The 27,082-nt window shown below is 31.9% G+C and overlaps 2 protein-coding genes across 3 annotated transcripts in view; both read right to left on the reverse strand.

Moving 5' to 3' along the window:
- The window catches only part of LOC106108916 (ribosomal protein S6 kinase alpha-5-like), a 70,377-nt gene extending 52,165 nt beyond the window's left edge, over nt 1–18,212 (reverse strand). Inside the window, exons 1-2 of one of the 2 annotated variants that reach the window (XM_013290270.1) lie at nt 16,692–18,212; nt 7,379–7,447 (exon numbers count right to left, since the gene is read on the reverse strand). In XM_013290270.1, coding sequence (XP_013145724.1) covers nt 7,379–7,447; nt 16,692–17,517 — 895 coding nt within the window. In that variant the 5' untranslated portion in view covers nt 17,518–18,212. Of the gene's footprint in view, nt 1–7,378; nt 7,448–12,666; nt 13,802–16,691 lie in introns of those variants that run through there. The other variant, XM_013290271.1, reaches the window with a different exon arrangement.
- Nucleotides 18,213–18,826: 614 nt separating this feature from the next.
- The window catches only part of LOC106108695 (CCAAT/enhancer-binding protein zeta), a 16,786-nt gene continuing 8,530 nt past the window's right edge, over nt 18,827–27,082 (reverse strand). The window contains exons 11-20 of the mRNA XM_013289954.1: nt 25,426–25,621; nt 24,573–24,787; nt 23,807–23,942; nt 22,796–22,969; nt 22,199–22,283; nt 21,738–21,856; nt 21,223–21,372; nt 19,991–20,053; nt 19,594–19,680; nt 18,827–19,185 (exon numbers count right to left, since the gene is read on the reverse strand). Coding sequence (XP_013145408.1) covers nt 18,875–19,185; nt 19,594–19,680; nt 19,991–20,053; nt 21,223–21,372; nt 21,738–21,856; nt 22,199–22,283; nt 22,796–22,969; nt 23,807–23,942; nt 24,573–24,787; nt 25,426–25,621 — 1,536 coding nt within the window. The 3' untranslated portion in view covers nt 18,827–18,874. The remainder of the gene's footprint in view (nt 19,186–19,593; nt 19,681–19,990; nt 20,054–21,222; nt 21,373–21,737; nt 21,857–22,198; nt 22,284–22,795; nt 22,970–23,806; nt 23,943–24,572; nt 24,788–25,425; nt 25,622–27,082) is intronic.

A 27,082-nucleotide genomic window follows, 5' to 3' on the forward strand; every position in this document is an offset into this window, starting at 1 on the left:
TTTTTCACACATTAAGGTTTTTATCCAAAATATTTACCCCTAAGTTTAACGTCGTGAAAATATAAAGCCTAAAGCGTGTCGTAAGTGGCTTTTATTTAAAAAAAGAGTTATTCGAAAATATGCTGTGATTGCTGACATATAAGGCAACAAAGAAGTGTGTGTTTACGCTTTATTATTATAGAAAACTTGAATACCTAATTTTGACTTATTTCTAACTTCATTACTTTTTAATTTAACGAGGAACACACAAGGCATAAACAATGTTAGTTTGAACGGAAACGGAAGTCAATTGATTGTTTCAGTAAAGTTTTAATTAATTCTTATCTCAATCTAGGGATGGACAATAATTACAATAAAATGATAATCACCGCGTAATAGTTCACTTTTAAATACTTTGACTGTTTTATTCGTCTTTTAATTAGGTTATAAATTGAGGAAAAAAATCTACCATTAACGAAATGACTCATAGGCAAAAATTCCAGAATAAATTACCTACAAATATTGTTGACTCGTATCATTTATAATTATTTATCTATTACCTTTTGAATGGAAGGTATGTAATAAATTTCAAGTACTTTAATCCTAGAATTTCACATGAATAGAACCAAGGTAATTGTACTAAGTAATTGTTAATCAAAACTTTGATAAGTCATTAAAAAAATAATAAAAAAAACAACAACAAAAAAAAACGCACTAGCAAAGTACCAGGTGAACATAAGGTCAGAAGCGATGTAAGGACGGGCGGGTAATGACCGGGCACCGCTACGCGCCAGTTTCGGGGGTCGACGAACCCGCGGACGACGTCCTGGCCCGCACTCCTACAATACCATACTGCCCTGGTACACTATCCATTTTTACATATATTGCGCATTAATTACAATACTAAAATAATCTTAAAGGGGTAGGCAGAGAAGACTATTGATGTTTCATCCTGTTTCTTGAATTAAATTTCTATTCAAAACTTGCACTTGTCGGATAATCCATAAATTTCTTTGAAAAAAGAGCAAAATTTTGTCAGAAAAAACACGTGGCGTTTGAAAACCATACATCTTTAAGTGGGCATAAATCATTTATAACTAAGATAGAATGTCACCAGTCGACTTTGAATAAAACTTCCTTTTATTAAGGGTACAGTTTCACTGGAAAAAAATATTTCAATTATACATAACTATTTAACAAAGCAACAAATCAAAGCTTCAATATCGGTAATAATTCATGTCATTACGTATAAGGACATTGAAACCTTCGATGTTCCCTCAGTAACCTTCACAAATCCTTGTACTGGCAATTTTCAACAGATTCTACCTATAGCTTGTTATCTCAACAGTTTTGTCAGAAAACAAGAGCCTACATATTTATAAGATAGTCTAGAATTTTGTGGCACTTTTACTTAATAGTTTTCCATGTGCTGTAATTTAATTTCACTTATCACCGGGTCAGATAAATTGGTCCGTCTATAGCTTCGTAACGGTAAAAATGACGTCACATAGAAAGTAAACCATTACAACTGCAATCAGGATATTAAGTCGAAATTGTTTTAAATGTCATCGAACATTACAAAAACAAAATTCTTCAATTAAATTAAAAATAAAACATGCAAAAATGTTAACAACATAATCTGTCAAGCCCTCAATTATTTTATTTTGCATTATGTATCAAAATCTGTACAAGACACACGTAACTAACAAAATATTTCAAGTGCACGACCGTCCAAACACCGAATTCACTTTCTACAATACAACTACAAGGGTATTTATTGTACAGGGATCATTGTTCGACGGTTCGTCTCGGTAGCCATTACGGGACAAACTGTCATACGTCATTGTGCGCTTGAGCATCATAGCACAAGTCAGCTTAGACTTTCTAGATCTTTCTGAACATTTTATCGATTGATTTAAAAAACAGAATCTTTTGAATCAATAATACAAGCTTACTATACCTCCTTACCCTTACTTACTTAAATTCTGATTTATTAACATTATACTTTTTAAATACTATATTAATAAAATTACCATAAAAGTAAGTGACCTTGAAGGCAACATTTTGAAAGACAAAAATGTCAAACAGGCTTTTGACGCACGTAAAATAAAACTAAATATAAACTGCATTGAATATGCAATAATTGCACATTTAAAGCAACAAAAACAAACTTGTTTGAATAAAAAAAAATCTCAGTAAATTGTCGCGATAAAAACAAAAAGAATAGATTTTGACCAATTATATTATGACTAGCTGTTGTCCTCGATTTCGTCCACGCAATATTAAGATAAAAAAATAACGTATAATATGCCCGTCTATGTCAGCTACCCTTCAGTAAAAGTCCGGTCGGAATCGGCGCAGCCGTTTCGGAGTTTACCCGGGACAAAAGCGGTTTGCGGACAGACTGCAAAAAAAATTAAATGCGATTTTCGTTTTCAGCAAGGCAAATACATCATCTTCCCGAAATTTGTAAATCTGTAATTGAAATTACAAACAGGCACTCCAATTTTATATGTATACGAGCTGTCGCCCGCAAACTTCGTTAGCGCAGATTTAAAAAAAAATCATCTATCAGTCAGAATCCCGTCCAAATCGGTCCACCTGTTCCAGGGATTATCAAACATTTACCAAAATTAATAGAAAACTAACGATTCTTACATATTACATACATAACTTAAATCACAAACGTCACCCTTTCGTTACATAGCAGAACGAATAATTTCAATGCGTCACAAGTACGCAAAGCACATCAACAAATTGTTATTATGCGATAATATTGACGATAGACGATATGATTATTAAAGACGTAAACATGTACGTTTTCATAAAATACTTCGTCCGTCACGATGACGATAAATGACGGAACGTTAAAGTCATACGTCAATAATTTGTTCTGCCTCCTTTGGTCACGTTATTTATACGTAGGCTAAAGATATTGAAATGGTGCATAGAACAATTAAAACTTAAAGCATTTCAACAAAAAGTAAATAGAGACAAGCATTTGTCTCGCTCCTTTATTGATTAAAGAAAGAAACAACCTATGTTATGCAACTATTCTTGCGTTAAAGGTAGCGCAAAACATATGTAGCAATTTAAAAAGTCTATAAACCATTACTATGTAAATTAAGTGAAACGTAAAACTAAAAGCTGATAATATAATCAGATACATTCATCCTGCCCTTATCCCTTGTGGAGGGTCGGCACAGTATGTGCTGCTCTTCCATACATCTCTATCAGCCGTCATATCTGAATCCACTCCCTTTTAAGCATATCCTCTATCACACAATCCATCCATACCTTCTTCAGTCAATACATTTTAAAATTGGTATTATTTATATTATCTATTTAATTCCACGCATATAATTTCAAGACGTAAATAACCCTTTCAAATCATACCGCATTATACGCTAAAACAATAGTTAAACCGAAGCTCGCTTGGCTAATTGTGGTCACGTGACTTCACAATCCCCTTATTTCCCCCTTCCTCATGCCCCCCATCGTCCAATCTACGTAAACAGCTTCCCCACGTGCTAACAACCAGTCACGTTTACATCTGACGCTCGGTAGCGGAAATCAAAGGCTTTCTCTACATAGTAACATGTTTAACTACTAATCAGAGACGTTAAATTGTTACTTACGTTGTCCCTTAGTGTCCATTAAGTGACTATACGGCAGTATGCTTTATGCTAGAACATGATGCTTTTTGAGGACTTCTTAATTGGTATTTCCAAGTGCGTTAGACTCAACAGTTTTTACCTATCTTCATTATCAACTACCTTTCGCCTGCCACGACACGTGTTCTAATGCCTATATGTTCTTTCAGACTTTGCTCTATATCTATGCTACATTTCATCCTGATCCACTCGGCCATTTAGAACACAAATTGAACAAACATCCAACGATATAAACTTTCGCATTTGATATTAGTAAGATTTTGATAGGATTAAAAGCAAAATTAATATCAAAACTTGTAAAACCATCAAAGAATGTACCAGCAATCTGTACATCTATTTCCGGCAAGCTTATTACTCTATGTCAATATCTTGCATATGTTTTCGTGTCTTACCTACGGGAATGTTCTACATGAGACATGCATCTATAATCTATGAACCAAACACAAGTCCTTGCACGTGACACGCCATACATACACGTGCTGAAACCGAACTCAAACCCACAATTGTTTACTACTAATGTCACGTGACCTTAAAGCTCAACCCCGGCTGATTGTTCTGCGAGTTTTGCAGAGTTATTTCAATCCTTAACGTTGCGAAAGTAACATTTTGTGAGGATTTCTTAAGAAAATTAACCGAGTTACTAAACTTGATTGGAATTTTATTAATTTTCATTTCCTGCTTGTAACTAAGCCTAGCTAATGAGATGTCAAAAAATACCAAAATCTAGTATTTTAAATCTATACTAATATTATTAAGAGGAAAGATTCGTATTTTTGTATGTATTTAATTAACTCAAAACCTAGTGGGCCGAATTCAAAAATTCTTTCACCATTAAAAAGCTACGTTATCAGTATCATAGGCTGTTTTTATTTCACGCGAGTAACGGTCAGTATAAATAGAAATTAAAAATTACTTAGCTCCCCCCCCCCCTAATCACACGGAAAATGTCCTAATACTACGGTGCCTAAAATCCTACATAGATAACTCAAAAACCGCGTGTTTTAAGCATAGTCAAGAAAAATTACTAACCCCCCTCGTCCTGTCGATCAGTATATCGCAACGCCCTTGTTGGTTGAGGAATTGAGAACCCTTTTATATTAATAGCTTACTGTGTACAATTATGACAACTTTGAGAATATTCACACGATTACTAGTAAAAAGTTTTGTAATAGATATGAACTATGCGGATACAAATATAAAAAAAATTAGAATTTATTACACACATCTTAACAGGTGTTCTATTAGAGAAGACATATGAACAAAAAATATATAATTAATTTTATAAATAAAATAATGGTAGAGTATTCTTCGGATATCAGAAAAGGTTTGTACCTTGTTAAATGAAATTTTATTGTAACATCTGACAATATTTTGAGTTTTAGCTAGTTAAGGAAAAATTATGAATTACTAATAACTACAGAATAGATAAAAATAAAGAACTTGGTATCAACTATTCCTCGACTGAAAAAATTATAGCCAGGGAATCATAACGGTTCAAATTAATTAAAAAAACAAGGAAATGAGGGTTACATACTTTACCATGGGACGCTAGAGGGATTTGCCATGTAGCAATTATACTTCAGAGTTAACGGTCGTGTTTGGTCGTTCGTAACGGCGCGGAAATGGACGAGGCGAATCTTAAACAATTTGCTTCGTAAACGCTTCGTAAATACACTGTTACATATTAGTATGATTTTATTAGCGTTTTATTGTTTTTACCACAATTATTACTATACATAGTCCTTATAAAATCAAATACCAATTACGTCTTAAAATTATTTACTACCCTCATCCCGGACATCCTAAGCACGTGTTCCCAGGTCATCGCCCTTACCACACGGCCGGCAATGCACCGTGCAGCATTGTTACACATGCATAGCGGTCGCTTTTTATTGTCGCGAATGCATTGTCTTTATTTCGTCTTCGTGACGAGCGTATGTTATTTCGGAACTCCAGTGGGTTTTGCGAAACGAAATCTAACGAAATCAGTTACATTTAAATTACTAAGAGAACTCTATTCGTCTTATGGTTTGATTTAGTATCAATTGTTTAGTTTTTACTCTTGATTATATACTTTTACTTAATTACATACACATAAATACTATATTACTCAATCTATACTATTATAATAAAGCGTGAACACACACTTCTTTGTTGCCTAAGATGTCAGCAATTACAGCATATTTTTGAATAATTCTTCTTTTAATAAAAAGCCCTACACTTGCGTCACGCTTTAGGCTATATATTTTATCACCATTAAACTTAGGGGGTAAATATTTTGGATAAAAACTCTAATGTGGGAAAGAGACCATAAATTGCTGCCAAAATCAAGGAAGCAAGGGTGTCATCATGTTATGTCACTTTGACATTGATAATTTGACAAATTTAAACAATAAAATAATTTGATGCCGATGAAGTCGCACGGTAACAACTAGTCTATACTTATATTATAAAGAGGAAAGATCTGTTTTTTTCTACATATTACTAAATTCTCAAAAACTAATGGGCCGATTTCAAACATTCTTTCACCATTTAAACGCGTTAACACTAGGAAGGCTATGTTTTGATACTATTTTTGTAAAAAAGTAGACAAAGTCCCGAGAAACAGATAGTAGTTAATAAAAACTGAAGTTACATGGTTAAATTTAATTGCACTATATTCAAAACTTTTAAATTGATTTTTTCAGTTACGATAGTTTACGTAGGAAACAATATAATAGTTTCTTAATAAGGCTACTAAGGAGGACAAGACTAAAACGTTTCCATTGGAAACAAAACATACCCATACAATTCAACCACGAATTTGTTATCAATAACAAAATTTAACCAGTAAAATTGTTATGTACAAAATCTGTTGAATAGCTTAATCAGATATATTGCGACTGACATGCCAATATGCCAATAACATCATCAATACAAAACAATACACTATTACGTAAACGATGCCTCTAACAGTGGTGCTTATTAATGTACTACGTAAAGGCTTACACTAGGGTGTAACATATGTTACAACACGAACTATGCAGTTTATCAAATAAACAGTTTAGATATTACAATACAATGTGATATATTTATAGCAATTACAACCGGATAAGTTCGTAATTTAAAAAAAATCATATAAAATTATGTGTTTTCATATATTATCCATACTTAAATAATTATAGTTAGTTGCAGTCAACTTATGTACCTTTTTTAATATGGCAACAATTTGAGGACATGCAGTTTTTGTTTAGTACACAAAATAATATTACCATCTTTCACAGATTAAATCTACCTTGACACAATTTTTAACATATTTAAATTTAATTAAATATTTTAACTGGGTTATTGGCTTTTACGCATCACTTAAATACATACTAAACTTTACCTAACAAATTAAGTAACCTTAATGTGTATGCAAGCTAATGTTATATATTTTTTTTTGATGTTGGGGGAGAATTCTTCAAAAGATACCTTGCCTTCTGAGGGGAAGGCAGGGTTATCTAGGATTTGATCTACTAAAACCCCCTTGGTGGCCATCCTGTAGTGACATAGACGAAGGTTCCGGTATCTCCAAGGCACACACCGGAACAACCTCTATCTAACTTGACTAGCTCTATACAAGAGGTTTAGATAAATCATAATAGTAAAAAAGATGTACATTTGCTTTTAAAAAATACTTGAGGTTACCTGATAGAGATACAATAATATGTTAAGTCAAATAAAATTAATTAAAACGCACTCACCTCCAGTACCGAGAACTTTGAGTAAATCAAAATGTGATATATCCACTTTTGATGCACCATTCAGATTAACTGCAACAAAATAATAATATTAGTCATCTTAACATACATAAATCTACAGACTGTACAAGTGTAATAAGTGTAAACATAAAAAAACATATTAAACCATTGCATTATAATTGCATGAAAGCAATTAAGTTGACATGACCCGGGACAAAACGCAGAGCCCAGGATATAGCGAGCTAGCAGCGCACTGTGGACGCCCTCTGCCCCACTTCGAGGATATATGACATAAGGACAATAAGATTATAATTTTTATAATAGAAGAAGCTAGAATACTAGCAAGCTACCACTTCTAGTATCGTTAAAATCAGAAATTGACCACTTTAAATAGACATGAATATAATTAAATCATAAACCTGCCCTTTTCTCTACCGAGGGTCTACAAAGTATGTACTTTTCCATACATCTGTCACCCATCATATCTGTATTCACTACATACACATATCTTTCACACAATCCCTACATACTTTGGTTTATCTCTACTTTTGTAGTCCATTTTAATTTCTTTTTTTTGTTATCAATCTGCAAATCTATATGAAAATTCTCTTAAAACAGATTACATTTACCTACAAACAGTTTTAAACATAACTAAATATCTTCAAACATATTCCATATTATGTAATATCTACATTAATTGACATTTACAAGTTTGAGGAAGTTGTTTACGTTATGTTAGTATGATTACTTATGGCTACAGATATCAGATATAATTATATACAATATCAATATATAGATATAAAATATTGTTCGACATAAACTGGGTTTTTAATGTAACACTTGTTTCATAACATATCTACCCCAACATATTACATTCATTTGTTTTAAAAGAACATAGATAACTATTTTTGTAACTGAAATGGTAACACATTTTAAGCCCTACATAATTTACTTCTATCATTTATGAGATAGTTCTTAATTTAATAGTAGAGTATTCAAAAGCATGGTCCTACCATGTTTATTGCTTTATTTCTAGCAACAAGATAAACAAACAAAAAACCAGATAGCAGTATGTTGAAATGAAATTGAATTATCCAATTGTATTTTATAATAAAATGCAATCAGCTGTGTACCACTAACAGATTGTCGTAGACATGTAAAAGCATTCCTTTTAGTTAATATTTCGCATCGTCTTTCAAATTGTACAAAACGTTCAAAGCATTAAAGCAACACCGCCAGATTCCCCGATTGTACCTCTAAAAAGAATAACAACTTTGAACGTTAAGTTAGTACAAAGGTTAATTTAAATATGAAACAAATATTTATTACTACGCGGAAGTATTTGAGCACACGATAGTCGCGTGGCAAATATTACTAGATAATTAACATGGAGGTGTTTAATATTGTGTCAAGTACTTTACCAATGTTGTTTTTAAATTATAATTTTAGAATACTAATAAACCATAGAAATGGAGTACAAAACTATATCATCATTGATATCAGTAACAAAATTTAATAAAAGTTTTTAGATTTGCGTTAAGATTTAGCCTATTTCCTATTAAATCATTAGTTAAAAAATATTTGTATAATAAATAATTTTTTTCTTGTAATCAAATATTAAGCCAAGAAATTGTCGCGTCGTAAAATAACAATGGTGGATTGGTTCCTCATGTAAACCTATAAGTATTTAGATTTAGACAAAACTAGTATATCTAGATTCTAGATTACGAGCTAGCTTAACTGTGTAGCATTAGGTCTGACAAACAGAAAAACTTTTAAATTGTACCTCTTAACTACATCAATTAGACCAATCATAGAACAAGCAAAAAGTTTCTTTAGAAACAAAAATTAAAAAGTTAAGAAACACGAATGTGTGCTCAACATCATACCAAAGTTTTATTGTCCAGTGATTACATTGATTTTATGTTTTAAATTATATCTATACTATATATACTTAATATAATGTCAGAGGCCACACATACTCTTACAATCTCTGAAATAATAGCGAATAAAAAAAATATAACTGAGTAGCCTATGTGTTCTACCAGACTATCTTCTATGTTTATGCCAAATTTAATCCAAATCCGTTCATCCGTTGAGGCTACAAATTCTAACAAACATCCATCCATCTAAACTTTCGCATTTATAATATTAGTATGAAGTATTATTAATTACATTGCTATTAAAATTATTCATTTACATTCTTATAATTTTATTTCATTTACTGTTTAATAGTTAAAGTGACCTTTGTGTGGATAAAATAAGAGTTTGTGTTGTGTGTGCTATTTCAAGCATTTTTGTAATTATAATGGCAGTAGTAGCCTTACAGTATATGTTTGTTCTTGTAAATCTTAACTCATTCATTATCCTTTTACAAAATAAATAGTTAATCTGTACAGATACTATAAGGAAGGAAAGATTTGTATTGTATGTAACAAATTGAACTTTTGAAGCGATTTTAAACCTTATTTTGTCATTATCAAGCTACATTATACTATATTTATGTCAGTTTCTAGCTTTTTCATACATACCGAATTGCAGGCAAACTAGTCTACACTGATATTATAAAGAGGTATGATTTGTATTTTGTGTGTATTGAAGTAACTAAAAAACTACTGGGTCAATTTAAAAAATTATTTTACTGTTTGAAAGGTAATTTATCTGTGAGTAAATAGGATATTGTTTATTATTTCGTAATTACACGCAGAAGAAATCGTAAGCAATAGCTTGTAGTTTAAAAAATCAATTAAGTTCAGACACAACTATAGTTCTAGAGACCAATAATTTTTCTACATTCATATTATTATCAGACAAAAAATACACCACCAAGGTGATAAGACTGGGGTGTTTTATCGCGGTTACCCTGTGGTATAGGACACTTGCACCATTACCTCTGACCTTAACATGTTAAGTTAAATAGTTTTCAATCAAGAGCAGAACGTGCTTTTGGAGTCCTATCTATGTTTTTTATTGTCTATATTAATATATAAAGAGGATAGATTTGTATTTTTGTATGTATTGAAATAACTCAAAAACTACTGGGTTGATTTAAAAAAATCTTTCACTTTTAAATAGCTATCAGTAACATAGGCCACATTTTATTTTTTATTCTCTAATATCATGCAGGGGGTGTCGCAAACAACAACAAAGTATTCATAAAATACTAGCTGCTGCTCACAACTTTGTCTACATTGAATTATAAAAGAAAAACAAAAAAGGCTGCACATGTTATTCAGTGATAACAAAGGTTTTTAATGGTGAAATATTTTTTTTAAATGGCCCTGTAGTCTTTAATTTATTTCAATACATACAAAAATCTAAATCTTTCCTTTTTACAATATTAGTGTAGATAATTAAGAAATAACTTAATGTATAGAAAGGATTATTAATTTCATAATATTCTAACAGATGGTGTTTTAAAATATTATTGTTAGAGAAAACAAGAAGTAAAAGGTTAGAATGAACATTGGCAGAGGTAGGTCTAGAAAGAGATGGATGGATTGTGTGACAGGTGACATGATCAAGGTGGTGACCACTAAGTTGACAAAATATAATAATCTGGAGAAACGAAAACCTGTTGCGCCAACCATAAATAGGATAATAACAGGGAGAAGGTCATCTTCTACAAATGCTTTCTGTTATTTATCTTAAAACTTTTTTTAAATGTAAACCAAATCTGTACACTTTACGAATTACATAAAGGATGGTTTCTCTAAATGGGGTCGCGACTAAGCGGGGTGCGAAATAAAAAACGAGAGGGTGCAAAATACAAATGCGAATTGTATTGATTGCTTTTATCATATTTTTTTATTTTTGTATGTATTGGGATAACTCAAAAACTACTGGGCCAATTTCAAAAATTCTTTCATCACTAAAAAGCTATGTAATTATTGAGTAACATAGGCTATGTTTTTTACTATTTTTTATGAGACATAGACGATGTCACTAGCAACAGTTAGTCAACCATAGAATAGGGTGGATAAAGTTTTTCTAAAAAGGTTGTTTTTCAATATAAGAGTATATCAACAAAATTGAGGCAGAAGACAACTGGAGAGAGAAGAATTGTAGATATGTTGCTGGCCTATAAGAGAGATATGCTCATTTCTTGAAGGACCCTATTTTATTTTAGATGTTAAATTAATTTTCATAGAGGTGCACACTCTATACTGTATGTCTGAGAAATTTAGAAATCTACACTACTATCATCTCCCCTGCCTTATCCTACTCCCGTAGGGTTGGCGCGCCGGGTTTTCGTCCTCCAAATATCTCTATCATCCATCATCACAGTCATCACTCCCTTCTTGATCAATAGATGTGTAAAAAAAATAAAATTCACTCCTGAATTTAACCTACTCAGTTATTTTCTTTATATTAATCAAACATTCCTCTTATACAAATATTAAAATTGTACCATGGAGCTTACATGAAAATGAGTTTTATAAATGTCCTTATGCATAGAAAGATGTTTGAGAGAATTTATTCTGGACTTTTTTTATCTTTTTCTTACTAAAGAAGTGAATAAAATGTGGTTTACAAGACAAGGTGATACAAGTGTACTCTCTTTTATATTTATGCAAATTAGGACGAAATATTTATTAATTCCTGCTGAAAAATGTAACTGATGATATTTCTTTGTTAGTGTACATATGACTTGACTTGATTTTTTTTATTGGTTATTGCATCTTGAAATGTTATATTATGTAATTTGGTAAAAGATGCATTGCAGTCAAATTTTGATATTTTCTTGCAGCAACTTTTCAAAATAAATAGTTCATAAAAATATTTTTAATATATGCACCATTTATATAGGAAAGCAGATATATTTCCTTTCTTTACATTTGTAATTAGAGTAGAAACTACTAGATTTAAAAAAAAAACCTTTTACCATTACAATATTGCATTATATCTGAGTACTGAGAGTATATTTAAATTTTCTATATTATGTTTAAAAAAAATTATGCATTCAAAGCCGGGAAAGGAAAGTTTATTTTCAATTATGTGAATAAATCGCCAAAATGTTACTTTTTAAATAAATAAAACATTACATGTTTATTACATTACTTATTCTGTTAAATTAAAACAACATTGTTTCTTAAAACTCCTTACTTTCATTGTAATATTTTTTATTATACTTTTAATTAGTTAAGGATCATTAACTTGACTAATGTGTGTTTTAATGACTTTGAGACCCTCAACAAAATTATAAGTCAAGTTTTTAAACATAATTGTAATTCAAAAGAATAATAATTGTATAACATGGTTTAAAATGTTTAGAGTACAAATTGACTGACCTTTGCTTCTTTTCCTTATTTTACTGGCGTACACCAAATTCCAATCTACGGAGTCTCTAGCCGGGGCAGGCACTGTTCCTCCGATCAGTTCTACAGAACTGCTTCTTTTGCTACTAGGACCTGCTACTGGGACGGCTTCAACGGCTTTATTCACATCTTTTACAGACAGACTGGAACATTCTATTATTTCCACGCTGTTACCAGCATGGCCATTACCCATACATCCATTTACATGTTCGTTACGAAGCTTCTTTTGAGGAGCCTTCTTGTGCTTATGGGCGCTGTGCCGACGCTTCAGCTTCGTAGAGTGCGAGGAGTTTCTAGAGCTTACTGGAGAGGGGCAACCGCACTCCATGCTACCCTCCTGATCGCTGCCTTCGTAATATCCCGACTCGTGTTCCGGTTTCTTGTCAGGCAGGCTCATTTCGGCGGTCGCCATGGTCTAACCCCCCAAAACCATGTAGACTCTCACACACCCCCAAAGGTCACACGACAACTTTCACTTTTTACACATCTGTCAATAGTTTTATGCGTGTACAGTTATATATTTCCAAGTCAATTATATTTCAAACTAATCGTAACGTTACTACAGCGAAAGTAAACACGACACGTAAAATTTCGCGAGCAAACTCAAACTCGTACTGTGACGTGCGCGATGTTCACTTCGTACGACTTGGTGCAGATGGCGCGGCTGCGGGCTATTACCCGACTAAATTGAATGGCAATATAACTGTAATGTACACGCGAACTATGAAATGCCTGCGTAATTCCACCGACACAAATATAACTCGCGGCTATCTTCACTCGGTTAAGATGTCAAATATTTAGTTTTATAAATGGGTATTATTTCTTTTTATCATAAAAAATCACAGCCGTTCCTTTTCTGATTTTCCACAACAAGATCACGTCAATCCAGATGTTTGCATAAACTGAAAATATTCACTACACTGTCATATCATTCCTTCACCATTAATTCTAGATTATACTTTTCTCACTTTCTACTTATCACTAACTACATACGAGTGGTCCGGTTGTCTTATAAAATTTAAATTAAATATAACTATATTAATATAAATTAAAAATGCTCGCGCGAATGAGACGCCCCACTCAACGCGATAAAGTAACTGAATTCGAGAAACGCAAAATAGAAACCGTGCAACTTGCGAGCGGAGGTTCCCCCTCTACAAAACGGTTTACGAGGCCAGACAGTACATGTAAAATGTAGAGACAAATTTATAATCTCTACTCATTACGACTTTAGTTCTTTATTACAATTTGTACTCAGTCGTAATTTTAGAACATAAAATGATTCGAATATCATTCTAACTTTACATCATAATGCTTGAAAGAGTAAAAAGAAATTGCTCTTGCTTGTATTTGCACTTGTACTATGGAGTAACCATTTCATGGACGTAAACAAAAAGAGACAAAAGCATTGGTTATCTATCGAGTAGAAAGAGACAGAAAATGTAATGGCATAACAACAGTTTTAAAACTGTGTTAACTAATACTTTTTCAATGTTATAATTATAGTGATGTTACTGATCTTCAATAAAATGTGACTTATTGTCTTGTTCTAAAGTAAAAACCGAAGTGTCTGAAATTGAAGTTAGTTAAATATTGTCTAATATGTTATTTGATATTTGGCCTAAAATGTCTTCTGTAAAATTGTTTAATCTATTTTTATCGATAAACCGAAAAAAAATAATATTGAAAATACAGATGACATGGTGTTTAATATTGTAAATCGGTAATTAGAAGTACTATACAACAAGATCCACTGTCTTAACGCCCGTACTAAAACGTATTGCTATTTCAGTTTTTTCTAGAAGAATTAAAAGGATGTCAATATGTTTTCCTACAAGTGTCGTGGGTAATAAGAATCGATATTTATTATGCTGATTTGGTAATTATCATTACTGAACCAGTTTGACTTTTAGGCCTGAAAACATCATAATCGACTGATGTTTTTAAAATTAAATCATTAACGATTAGGCCATCAGACAATAGAATAGTTTTAAGTGTTACTTATAATGAACTTTCGGCAGTGGAAGCGTATTTTAAAGGTAATGTTTACCATCAATAACATTTTGAGAAATACATTTTAGAAAATTCATCCAGATCATTTTAAAATCTTTAAGTGGCAATTCCTTACTGATACGGAAGGTTACTGAAATCGCGGAAGTATGATCGACCTTCGCGCTTACAACAGAAAAGCAAAAAGTATCACGTCTTAACCGACGGATGTTTTCAAAACATTACTCGATTCTTGATAAAGTTACCAGCAAAGAAAGAATTCTTTAATTTTATAAATGTTATTTATTAATGCTATGGATAATAGTTTGAAATAAAGTTAGCCATTCAGTTCATGTGTTTTCTAGAATTTACTCTGCGTGATACTAAATCTTAACAGGTATTTGGAATATCTTGAAATATCCTGGAGTTCCAGTCACAAAAACGTCGTCGCAGCAAGATAGACCGATGACCTTTTCAAGGTCGCTGGAGTGTACTAGATACGGGAGGCACTGGACCACGAACTATCTTTAAAGATTATAGATTTTTAGATTATTAGATATAAACTTGAATTATCAAAAATCAATAAAATAAACACTACTGTTCGACTAAAACAATCCTTATAATCTGTAAATCAGGGCAAAGTAACTTACAGAGGATTTATTTCCTTGTTTTTAAACTTGGTTAAAAATCATACGATATTATTGTTAATCAATTTATAAATAGAAATTTCAAAAGGAGATTATTTAGTCCTCGTTCTTAACAACGTTCAAACGTTTTAGCATTTGAAAGAAGTAAAGAATGAAACACTCCTCTTTCAAAACCTTTTATTTCATAAAGTTTACAACTAGCAAATAATCTAATCATATTACCACTGAATTGAAATTAGTTTTCAAAGTGGTTTAATAAGTTGTTTTTTATCTGGAGCAAGTAATTTTAAAGAAAAGTCGAGTCGAGTTTCAAGTCTCGAGTACCGCAGTGTACAAAAATCAATATACACTACTTACCATTTGTTAGATTAGTTCGCGGTGTCCGTAGTTTTGCCAATTTCGCTTTGTTATCAGTTATTTTACATAAATGTATGTAATATTACGGTGACTTTCCACGTTGGAATATATGTAACATATTATTGCTATCTCTATATTTTTCTTTGTATTAAACAGACAGCAATAATGTTCTTTTTCAAATAATACAATTGAAAATCGCTGTTAAAGTATTATTAATAATATAAAACTAACTAGGTTTCGTCCGCGACTCCATCTGCGTAGTATTAAAAAATAAACGTGCGTAGCCTATGTTCTGTATCTATACCAAATTTCATCGAAATCCGTTGAACCATTTAGGCTACAAACTCTATCAAACATCCATCCATCCATCTAAACTTTAATATTTATAATGATACTAACATTTTTCATTCATTCATTTCATAATTACGTGAGTTCAGCTTAATATAGAAAATCGAAGAACAACTGAACAAATTGAATTAATGCAAAGATAAAAGGTTATCTCATTGTCTTTTATTGAAATCGACAGTTTCGGGGATTACATATCCAATGTAAATTGACCTCAGCTTTAATGGATCAAATTTAAAATAAAGGATCCAGCAAGACAAGGAAAAATGCGTACAACATGTTCTGTATACAAGTAACTAGTAATTCTACATATGTAAATTTTTCCGTTAAAATTAAACGCAATTCTTGCATACATTATGACTGCCATGGGTAATTTTAGTTTTTATAGTTATCCGTTTTTATGGTTCTCAGGTAAAAACGAAAAATCCACAGGCGCTGTATTAACAAAAGTTCCATATATTGGTACAATGAATGGTTAATTTACCTAAATCTTCTATTATGGACAAGTTTCTCCTTCCAACAAATTAGCGGTATCAATGTCTAAAGACGAAAACACAAGACAGAATTTTACCTGAAATATTTCGTGGTCACCTGCTAAAAAAAAATATTTTAAATTACAGCTGTTGTGTTTCAAATGAATCGTTTTTTTTTTAAACTTACCATAGCCAATTTCATGCCGTATAGTATCTGTTTTCACAATAACCGGTGTCTCTATGAACGATTCTTCTTCGGTTTTCGCCGTTTCGTTAGCGGTAGGTACATCAGTAAAATATTCTTCAAAGTTATTTTTGTTGAAAAAATTAAAATCTATAGCTGCACGTTTCATTGTCGGCGTTGAGCTAGTCGTTACGTCCATTTCAAATTGTAGCATTCTGGCGGGAGACATAACCTCTGCTATAGGCGAGGGTCTTACGAAAACATCGTCTTTATTCTTTGTCAGTGTTAGTTTTAGAAGTTGATGACGTTTAGATTTTTCTTGATCTTCAGTTACTTTTGGAGTATCTGATATCGGTGGTGATTTTGGTCCTTGATTTTGTGGTGATTCTGGTATCTTTATGTTTAGAGTATCTGGTTTTTGTGCTTGCAAAGTTTCTGGCGTCTGTACATCTAAAGTTTTCGGTTTTTGTACGTCAAAAGATCTCTCTTCAACGTTTGAAGTTGATTGTGCGTTTAAACTATTTTCCCCTAGTATTGCGACAATGTTTTGACCTTGTATGAGTTTATACTCTGGCATTGGCGAATCAAGAATTTTAGGTATTTCCATGTCTGGGTGGCCTAATTCATTTGGACCGATGTTTGTTGTTTCTAGCGATAAATCTCTACCTTCAATAACAACATTTTCTCCAATTATAGAGACATTGTCAATACTTGTGAGAAAAGCATCAGATCCCTTTAAATTTTCAGAAAGTCCTACATCGCAACCTGTTGCTAGCTGACGACTAGTCTCATTGTCAAAACTTTTTACTTGATCTTTAAACGACTCCATTATAAAATTCAAAATATAGAAATATCAATGTCAATATATCATATTTTACTTAAGATATTCATGTTCATATATAATAAGCAAGACTTGTACAATAATGTCCTTGAAATTATCTTACTAATCGATAAGCGCAACAATTTCACATCACTTCGGTGTGTTAACGCACACATGCGCCGTTCGCCGGCTCTCTCTATGTGTGTGTCTACGATCTGTCAAACGTGTTTAGGCGCCTTTGCTTTTCTAATAAGTCAATTCAGCGTTTAAAACTAAATAATATCAAAATTGCTTTACTTTACATTCGAAAATTATATTAAGTTCTTGTTTTAACACACAAATATGTCTAAAACATGGTTATCGCGCTGTGTGTGCAGCTAAAAATAGCCGAACAAGCGACATTTGCACAGATTTTCCCCGCTCTTTTTGTTCATTCACAATAACTTCGCCGTTCGTATTACGTTCAATCCAACAATGTCAATGATACACTTTAACGCTTTCACTGTACAGGTGTTTCGTGAATTTCATGTGTAAATGCAGTTAATTTATTTTAAAAGCGCGAGATGCGACTCGGTAGAGCGGTCTACAACACGGCCGTATGACGTACTAATGTCAACAAACAGTTCCGATCATTTTGTGTCCGTTGGGCAGATAGAGCAAGGAAAAATACTTTTACTTATTTGTTGTTAGTTCGGACCGATCGATTAAAAACGATTTCAATTGTTTTATGATTAATTTAACTCCCCCTTCAAAATAAAAAAGGAATTGTGTTGTTTTTCTTTCTCAAGGCGGGAATGGCGTTGTGACAGTTATCACGGAAGGTCACCGTAAACTTGTAATTCGTTATCGCATATACGAGTTATGTTTTACAGCGATTCTTTTAAATTGAAACGCGTAGAGCTCACGTTTCGGTCTATTTTAGTTTTGCACAAACTTCATTATTCGTTAGCGACCACCGCCATCTTTTGTGAGGCAAATGTGTCAAGGTCACATTATTGCGTTTGCCCTTGAAATACGTCGGATTGGTTAGAAACTGATATAGGATATTATATTAGAATATTTAGCATGTTACGACCTTACATGGCAAAAAGGCTTTTGTTGCTTGTATCAAAATATTAAAAGAGAAATTATCACGAAATATTTGTGCAAATCATATATACTGCAGAACATAAACCATTCTTAAAACCTATTTTTACTGTCAGGATAAATATTTACAAGATAAGGAAACAAGGATGGGTACTTCTTGTAATATTTACGGACAGTATATGAAAAAACTTTTTTTTACCAACGGTTAGTTGAATATCTAAAAAACTTCAAATAAATGGTGCTACACTTTATTTATAAAATTATGATAACACACAAGCAATTATTTCTTCTTTCTTTTCCCGCCAGCACCGCCATCGTTGCCGCCTTTTCGTTTTGCGCCCTTTTCCGCGATCTTGAAGTCTCGGCCATTTTTGAATTTCTTCTTTCCATGTTTTTTATTGCCAAGTATTTTTCTGTTATATCCCTTTATCCAGGTATCCCTCTTCTGTTCCCAGGCTAATTGTTTTGTACTAGCATTGTCAGTGTTGGATACGGCTTGGCTTGAACCTTGTCCTTTATTTGTTGCGGTTTCTTCTAGAAGAGTGGAGAATTCTTCTGCTGACGCGAATAACGATCCTAGATCATCTTTACCTGTAATTATATTGTGTTATCCAGTTTAAAGTAAAAACAATTTAATATCTGTAGCATTAAAATAATGTGTGTAATTGATTCGGGCATTATTTTACGTACAAGTAAATGAGGCCCTTCAATACTTAAAAATTAAATAAAAAATCAACAAAATTAGCGTTACTAATATGAAATCTCTTAATTTTCACAACGAAAAATAGATAAACCCTACGTCGACTATTGTAAGTCATAATTTTTTATGAACACTTTAGCAACAGCAACATTAGAAAGAACTTTTGTTTTTTTTAAATTTTATGTTTGATACTTGTACTTGTGTTGATGTGTGAAGAGTTTTCTTATAAAATTTCCATTTTGAAAATACTATAATTTACGTAAGAGATATTGAATTTACATTAATATTGACATATTTACCTTTTAGTTTCATTTTAGGTTTATTTTTGCTGGATTTCTTGTCAATTCCATCACTAAAATCATCATCACTGCCTTCTAAGCGGAGTTCTGAAAAAAGGTAAATTATAAAAGTAATTAACAGTAAGTAAAATATGGATACATCATTATTTTAGGGAATTTTGTAAGTAAACATGTCTACAGAGAGTCGGCATAGTTTGTACTTCCATACATTTCTATCAGCCGTCATATCTGAATTCAGTCCCTTAAGCATATCCTCTTTCATACAATCCATACATACTATCTTCTATCTTCGTACCATCCACGTTTAATCTTATGTAAGGAAATATTACGACAGATGTAAGTACAACTTTGATCTTTAAGAAAACATCTCTTCTATCAGTATTGGTAATTTTCTCACCATCCTCATCTGCTGATAAATCCGGTTCATCTTCATCACCAGATATATTGAGTTCCCCTTCATCTGTAAATATATCTTAGTTATCTCACTAACATGATAAATAAGTTTAAATGGATGTTTGTTAGTGTTTGTAGCCTAAATTGCTGAATAAATCTCGATGAAATTTGTCATAGATATAGAAGGCTACAAGAACACATAGGCTACTTACTTTAATTTTTTTAATCAATACATTACTATATTAAATCTAGAAAGAGATGGATGGATTGCATGAAAGGTGACATTTATCTATTTATATATTTATTTATTTATTAAGATAAACCAACAGGACAAAATTATGACACATACATTTTTACACCATACAATAAGTAAGATGCAGATAATTTGTCCTAATTATAGGTTTACACGAAATACATAGAAAAATAACAACAACAACAACAACAACAGTAACAACAGTAGACAGAATATGTTTTTATCTTTTTTTTATTGAATCCAAAAAGTAAAAATTAAATTTAAGTGATAACCTCACGTAGATATTTTTTAAATGTTGGCCATTTGTTGGAGAAGATGTCGATGATGACATGATGAAGAAGGGAGTGATGTCTGAGATGATAGATGATAGAGTCATTTGGAGGACGCAAACCCGGTGCGTCACTATGGGAGTAGGATAAGGCAGGGGAGATGATGACATTACTATATTAATATTGCATAACTCTTGTGTGCGTCAAAGGAGCCAGAGATAAAAGGCCTATAATCGACATCTTCAACAAATGGCCAACATTTAAAAATATCTAAGGCTATGACTTAAATTTAATTTTTACTTTTTGGGTTCAATAAAAAAAATAGATAAAAACATATTCTATCTACTGTTGTTGTTGTTGTTGTTATTTTTCTATGTATGTCGTGTAAACCTATAATTAGGACAAATTATCTGCATGTTACTTATTGTATTGTGTAAAAAATGTATATGTCATAATTTTGTCCTGTTAGTTTATCTTAATAAATAAATAAATATGTGGAAGCTAAACCTTTGTACCCGTTAACGAAATTACGGGAACAAGTGAACGTCATAAGTTAAACTTAATGTGAAGTACAAAAAGATATTTTAAATAAACTTTAATTATAAATTATGGTAGTTTTTCTATAAATAGGCGACCACAAGTACAAAAGACAATAAACTAAATATTCCAGATGCTTACTTAGTCTTTTAACATAAATTTAACTTAGAAACAAACCTTCATCAACATCATCATCGAAGTCATTTCCATCATTTTCACCATCATCATCATCATCCAATTGATCATCACTGTCATCTTTCTTCTTAGAGCCTTGTTTCTGTTTAGACGCTTCCATCTCCGCTAAATAATCTAGTTCATCATCAGAATCTGAAAAAAAATACATAAATTTTATTATTTACTAGCTATTGCTCGCGACCTCGTCCGCGTGGAATAAAAAATTGTAAAAAATTAGTAAGTAGAGTAAAATTTTTTGAAATTGGCCCAATAATTTTTAAGCTATTCCAATACATACAAAAATACACATCTTTCCTCTTCATAATATTCGCGACTTTGTCCACTTGGAATTTAAAACTATATGCTACATTACCCATCGTAACGTAGCTTTCTAATGGTGAAAGAATTTTTGAAATCGGCCCAGTAGTTTTTGAATTATTACAATAAATAAAAAAATACAAAAATACAAATCTTTCCTCTTTCTAATATTAGTATAGGAGTATAGATTATATCCATACCTTGTCTTCTATTCCCTGTCACAGAGTCCAAATACTTATTAAAGTCTTCACTTGTGACAGAATCCGCGTCACTGTCTTCATCATCAGATGTCTTCGCTTCACGACGTTTCTGGAGGAAACTGGAATGACAAAAGATAAAAAATTAACAAGATTAACCGCACTCAGAGTTATTAATTAGACTCATAATGAAGAGTAAATCTACATTCATCTTTTTGATTAAAAAAAGGTTTTAGTATAGAAAGTAAATATGTCCCTTCCTATGCGCTTAGAAAACAAAGTAAACCAACCAAAGTCGAATAGTTTCGACGTTATACAGAGATTGATGTTATATGAAGTTCCTGATTTTTTTATTTCAACAATAAAAACCCATTTGTACAATCTAAGGGACTACTAAATAACTATTAGACTACTAAAGTTAATCTACTATTAGAGAAGAACAAAAAAAGTGTATTACAACTCACTCATATAAGAATTTTTCATCAACTGGTATTTTCTTTGCGTCTTCATTTAAATATGTCGATGAATTAACCGGAATTGCTTTCAGACCTGAAAATAAATAAATATTATATGAAAAAAAACAAACAAAAAGGTGGGACCCACCTGCAAGCATTACCTTTCGGATAAAAAAAGAATTATCAAATTCGGTCCACTAGCGGAGTTATGCCGTAACATAAAAAAAAAACACAGACGAATTGAGTACCTTTTGGGAAGTCGGTAAAAAATTAGAAATAACAATAACTTTAAACTACAAAAATCTACTTATAATATATCTAAAACGTATTTAAAACACTATTCAAGTTTTTTATGGTAAGGCCTTTACTAATTTAAATATTTGATTTGAACTGAATTATATAATATTTTCATTACAATTATATATCACTAGCTGTTGCACGTTACTTCGCACGTGACGTTACTTAATGATAACATAGCTTTTTATTTGTGAAAGAATTTTTGAAATCGGCCCAATTGTTAGAGTTATTTCAATACATACAAAAATATCTTTCCCCTTTATAATATTAGTATTAATAATGAAAATTATTTTATACATTAAAACTCACCTTTAGCGGAATAATTCTTTCTTATAGCAAACTTAGGATGTGATCCTTTGACTTTTTTGACTTCCCCGTATTGTTGAGTTTCACGTTTCTTAGGGTTTTTGAACACAAAACGATCTAGAAATCTGATTCCAGCAAAATCTTTGAGGGGATCACCGCTGTATTGTACTATTTGTTCTGAAATATACATAGAAATAATTTAAAAAAATAATTAAGACACATTTACACTAATTATGTTCCTTTAATAGTATTTTAATCAAATTAAATAAATTAAAAAGGAAATTTTAATATTCTATTCTAGTAAATTAAGAAAACTATATATTATACTAGCTGTTCCCATGCGACTTCATTCGCATAAAATTATAAAAAAATAATTTTAATGTTTACATTTGACAAATTATCAATTCCAAATGCCAAAATGACATGACATGATGGCAACCTTGATTCCTTGATGTTTTCAGCAACTTAAGGTCTCTTCAAGCGTAAATTATGGTCTCTTTCCCACATTAGGGTTTTTATCCAAAATATTTACCACTAAATTTAATGGCGTGAAAATATATAGCCTAAAGTGTGACGTAAATGTAGGGCTTTTTATTAAAAAGAGAATTATTGAAAAATATGCTATAATTGCTGACATCTTAGGCCACAAAGAAATGTGTGTTTACGCTTTGTTATAATAGTATAGATTATTCAAATACATAACTAGAAAATAACCATATTGTAATATTTTTACTATAGTAAAATATATAAGAACATAGGCTCAGGGGTTAAGCACTTGACTTGTAATCTACAGGTCTTGGGTTCGAATCCCGCTGTACCAATGTCATTTTAGATTTTCAAATGTACCTAATTTACTTATTCTTACGAGGAAGGAAAACATACAACCTGCACATATCGGAGAAGAAATTTAAAAATGTGTGAAGTGAACCCGCAGAGGATTTACTAAGGCCTAGGTTAACTTAGTGTGGGGGGAGTGAGCTGGTGATGATGATGATGATGAAAATAAATACATACCATTTAACAATTTCTCAGCAAACAATTTAACAGTAGGATGGAAATGTTTGAATAGAGGTAGTAATTCAAAATAAACAGAACACGTCGCGCCAGCAAACGCTGGGTTACGGGCGTATGGATTATATTCCGATATCACCTGCAAATTTATAAACACATATAAAAAACTAGCTAAAAATACTAATGTAAGAGTGTGTCCCACCACCGGCTGATAGAGGCTCAGATAGCTTAAACATGACATCACTGTCAGATAAGGTAACAAAATCCGATATTTCCATCACATTGGATAGTTGGATAGTTATCAGATATTTTATAATTTGGTGGGACAGGCCCTAAGTATCCTATGTGTTCTTCCAGACTATTCTCTATATCTATGACAATCATCGAGTTCAGTACTTTAGGCTACAAACCTACAAACTCTAACATCCATCCATACTTTCTCATCTATTAGTAAGAAGTAAGATTCTTACATCTTTCACACATTCCATAAATACTTTCTTCTGTCTTCTATCTTTGTAGCCACATTCAGTCTTAACATCTTTTTAATATTTTGTAGTTTATGTATTATCTATACTAATATTATAAAGAGGAAAGATTTGTATTTTTGTATGTATTGTAATAACTCATAAACTACTGGACTGATTTCAAAAAATTTTTCACCATTAAAAAGCTATGTTATTACTTAGTAACGTAGGCTACACTTTTTTTTTATTTTCACGAGAGAAGTCGCGAGCAATAGCTAGTTTATAATCGATATAAAAAAACTCACTCTATCAGTATTAGCGGCTTTTGTCAATTGTATTTTAGCGATGATCTCTTTATCTGCTGCTTCCTTCTTCTTTCCTTCTTTATCTTCTGCATCTTCCTCTGATTTCACTCTAGCGTGGAACCAGCCCGCAGTGACAGCAGCGGCTCTGCGCTTCTTCGGTTTTATGTTCCCTTCATCATCCATCTTCAAATCTACATACATCTCTTCATCATCATCTGGAAAGAAATTAATATTATAAATGCAAACGTTTAGATGGATGGATGTTTGTTAGAGTTTGTAGCCTAAACGGCTGAACGGATTTCGATGAAATTTGGTATAAATATAGAAGATAATCTGGAAGAACACATAGGCCACTTTTGTTTTTTTTTTTTTGTAATTGCACGCGGATCGAGTCGCGTATAAAAGCTCGTTAATATTAAAAATGCGAAAGTTCACATGTTTGTTTGCAGAATTCCGCCTTAAGGCTAAATAATGATATTTTTAACCAAGTCGATAACTTTTTTTATATTTTCATCAAAAAGTATTTTTTTTTTAAATTGTGAAACAAACAAGGTGACATTATATGGATTATATAAGAAAGAGTGTTTTTCTAAAATACAGTAGAACCTCGATAACTCAAAGTCCAAGGGAAACACAAAATATAAAGTTATAGCGGTTTTAAATTATGAAAGAGTCTATGATGTAGAGGTTTTGAACTCTGATGGGAAGGGAACATATTATTTTTTGAAGTTATGGAGGTTTTTAAGTTACCGAGGTTTAAGTTATCGAGGTTCTGCTGTATAAAATGCTGTCTTTGATTGTTTTTGATAATATTTAGGCTTCAAATTGGAAGATATAAGCCACAAAAACTTACCTAGTAATAAATCTTTCTTATCGCCTCGAAGAAGATCGATTTTCTTGCTTTCTATTTTCACTTCATTATTATCTTCCGTAGAATCAATTGTGTCGTTTATTGTATCGTTAACTTCTGTTTCATTCTGTTCTTCTGTTATTGTATCTTCTGTATTCGTTCCTTCTTCTTCTGTCTTTGTTTCTTCGTCTTTAATTTCCTATAAAGATTCAAAAAATAAAATTACAACATACTACTAAATATTTTTATATTCCTTAGTTAACACATGTTTTAAATTTAAAGTATTTTTAAAGTTTCTTAGACCTTTAAAATAGTTATCTTTGCTTCGAATATAAAGTGTAGCATTTGTTAGTATTATTCAAAGAATTTATAACTTAAAGTTAGTGGATATTTTTTTCATACAAATGAATAAATATAAATACAAATGTTTGTATCAATTTTAACTCTAAAAAATCTAGATAATAAACAATATTTTCATTATATCATACTAATATTATATTATAAATTTAGATGGATGGATGTTTGTAAGAGTTTGTAGCCTAAACGGCTGAACGGATTTCGTATAGTTATTTAGTATAGATGTGGAGGACAGTCTGGAAGAAGACATAGGCTACTTACTTTTGTTTGTTTTTTATTTTCACGTACGGAGTCGCGGGCGAAAGCTATTTAAACATAATTTCTCATTTCTATACTAGTTTTGGTTACTTAAGCTGTGTGTGTTTAAATAAATAAAATAACATTTAATCTTATCACCACTACAACACAATTTGGAATAAGAGAAAAAAAAACACACACAACAAAGTAATTAAAAAAGGATAAATAATGAACACGTAATTACAGGACAAACAAAATAATTTAAATGTGTATGCAGTGCTGACCGGATTGGGTCTTCGCTCAGCTATAAATGCTGGATGCTTCTGATCGAAGCACCCAGCGCTGATCTTCCACGAGAACCCTTAAGATCATCCACACGTCAGTAGCAGCGGTGGACAGGCAGAAAGATCAATTTACATATATTTGAGAAATCTGTGTCTGTGTGTTTTCTATCAACAATAAACATACCTCTTTAAAATCTCTCTTACTCCATACTAATTTGATGGCATCTTTCTTGACACCATCTTTCAACACTTGTGACACCAAAAAGAGCATGCCACAAGATTGCGCGGGTGTCATATAACAGCAGAGTTGCAATAATCTTTTTATGAATGACGTCACTCGATCTATATTCTTGTCCTGTTTTAACGACTTGTATATAAGAGAGAAGAGTAATGCGGAATGACTTGTGTTGAATATCTCAGCATTTGTCAGTTTACGATATAATGCTGTGTAATATCTGAAAAAACAAATTCTCTATGTAAAAACTAACAAAAGCGTGTCGTAAGTGTAGGGCTTTTTACTAAGGAAAGAATTATTCAAAAATATAATGTGTTTGCTGAAACCTTATGCCACAAAGTAGTGTGCGTTTACGCTTTATTGTAGTAGAGATAGAGAAGAAATAGTATAGAGCCGTGCCGTGAGCAAAGAGACACTAACACTTTGACAGTGGTAAAGCCCGCTTTAAAATCTTCGCACTGTAGGGCTCGCCTCCACCAATACCACGACCACACAGAAGACAGGCGTCAAGTGGAAGCAATTCCGCGTACAGTCTGAAGAGTGTGGT

Source organism: Papilio polytes, unplaced genomic scaffold (assembly GCF_000836215.1).
Source record: "Papilio polytes unplaced genomic scaffold, Ppol_1.0 DF821400.1, whole genome shotgun sequence".
NCBI lineage: Eukaryota > Metazoa > Arthropoda > Insecta > Lepidoptera > Papilionidae > Papilio > Papilio polytes.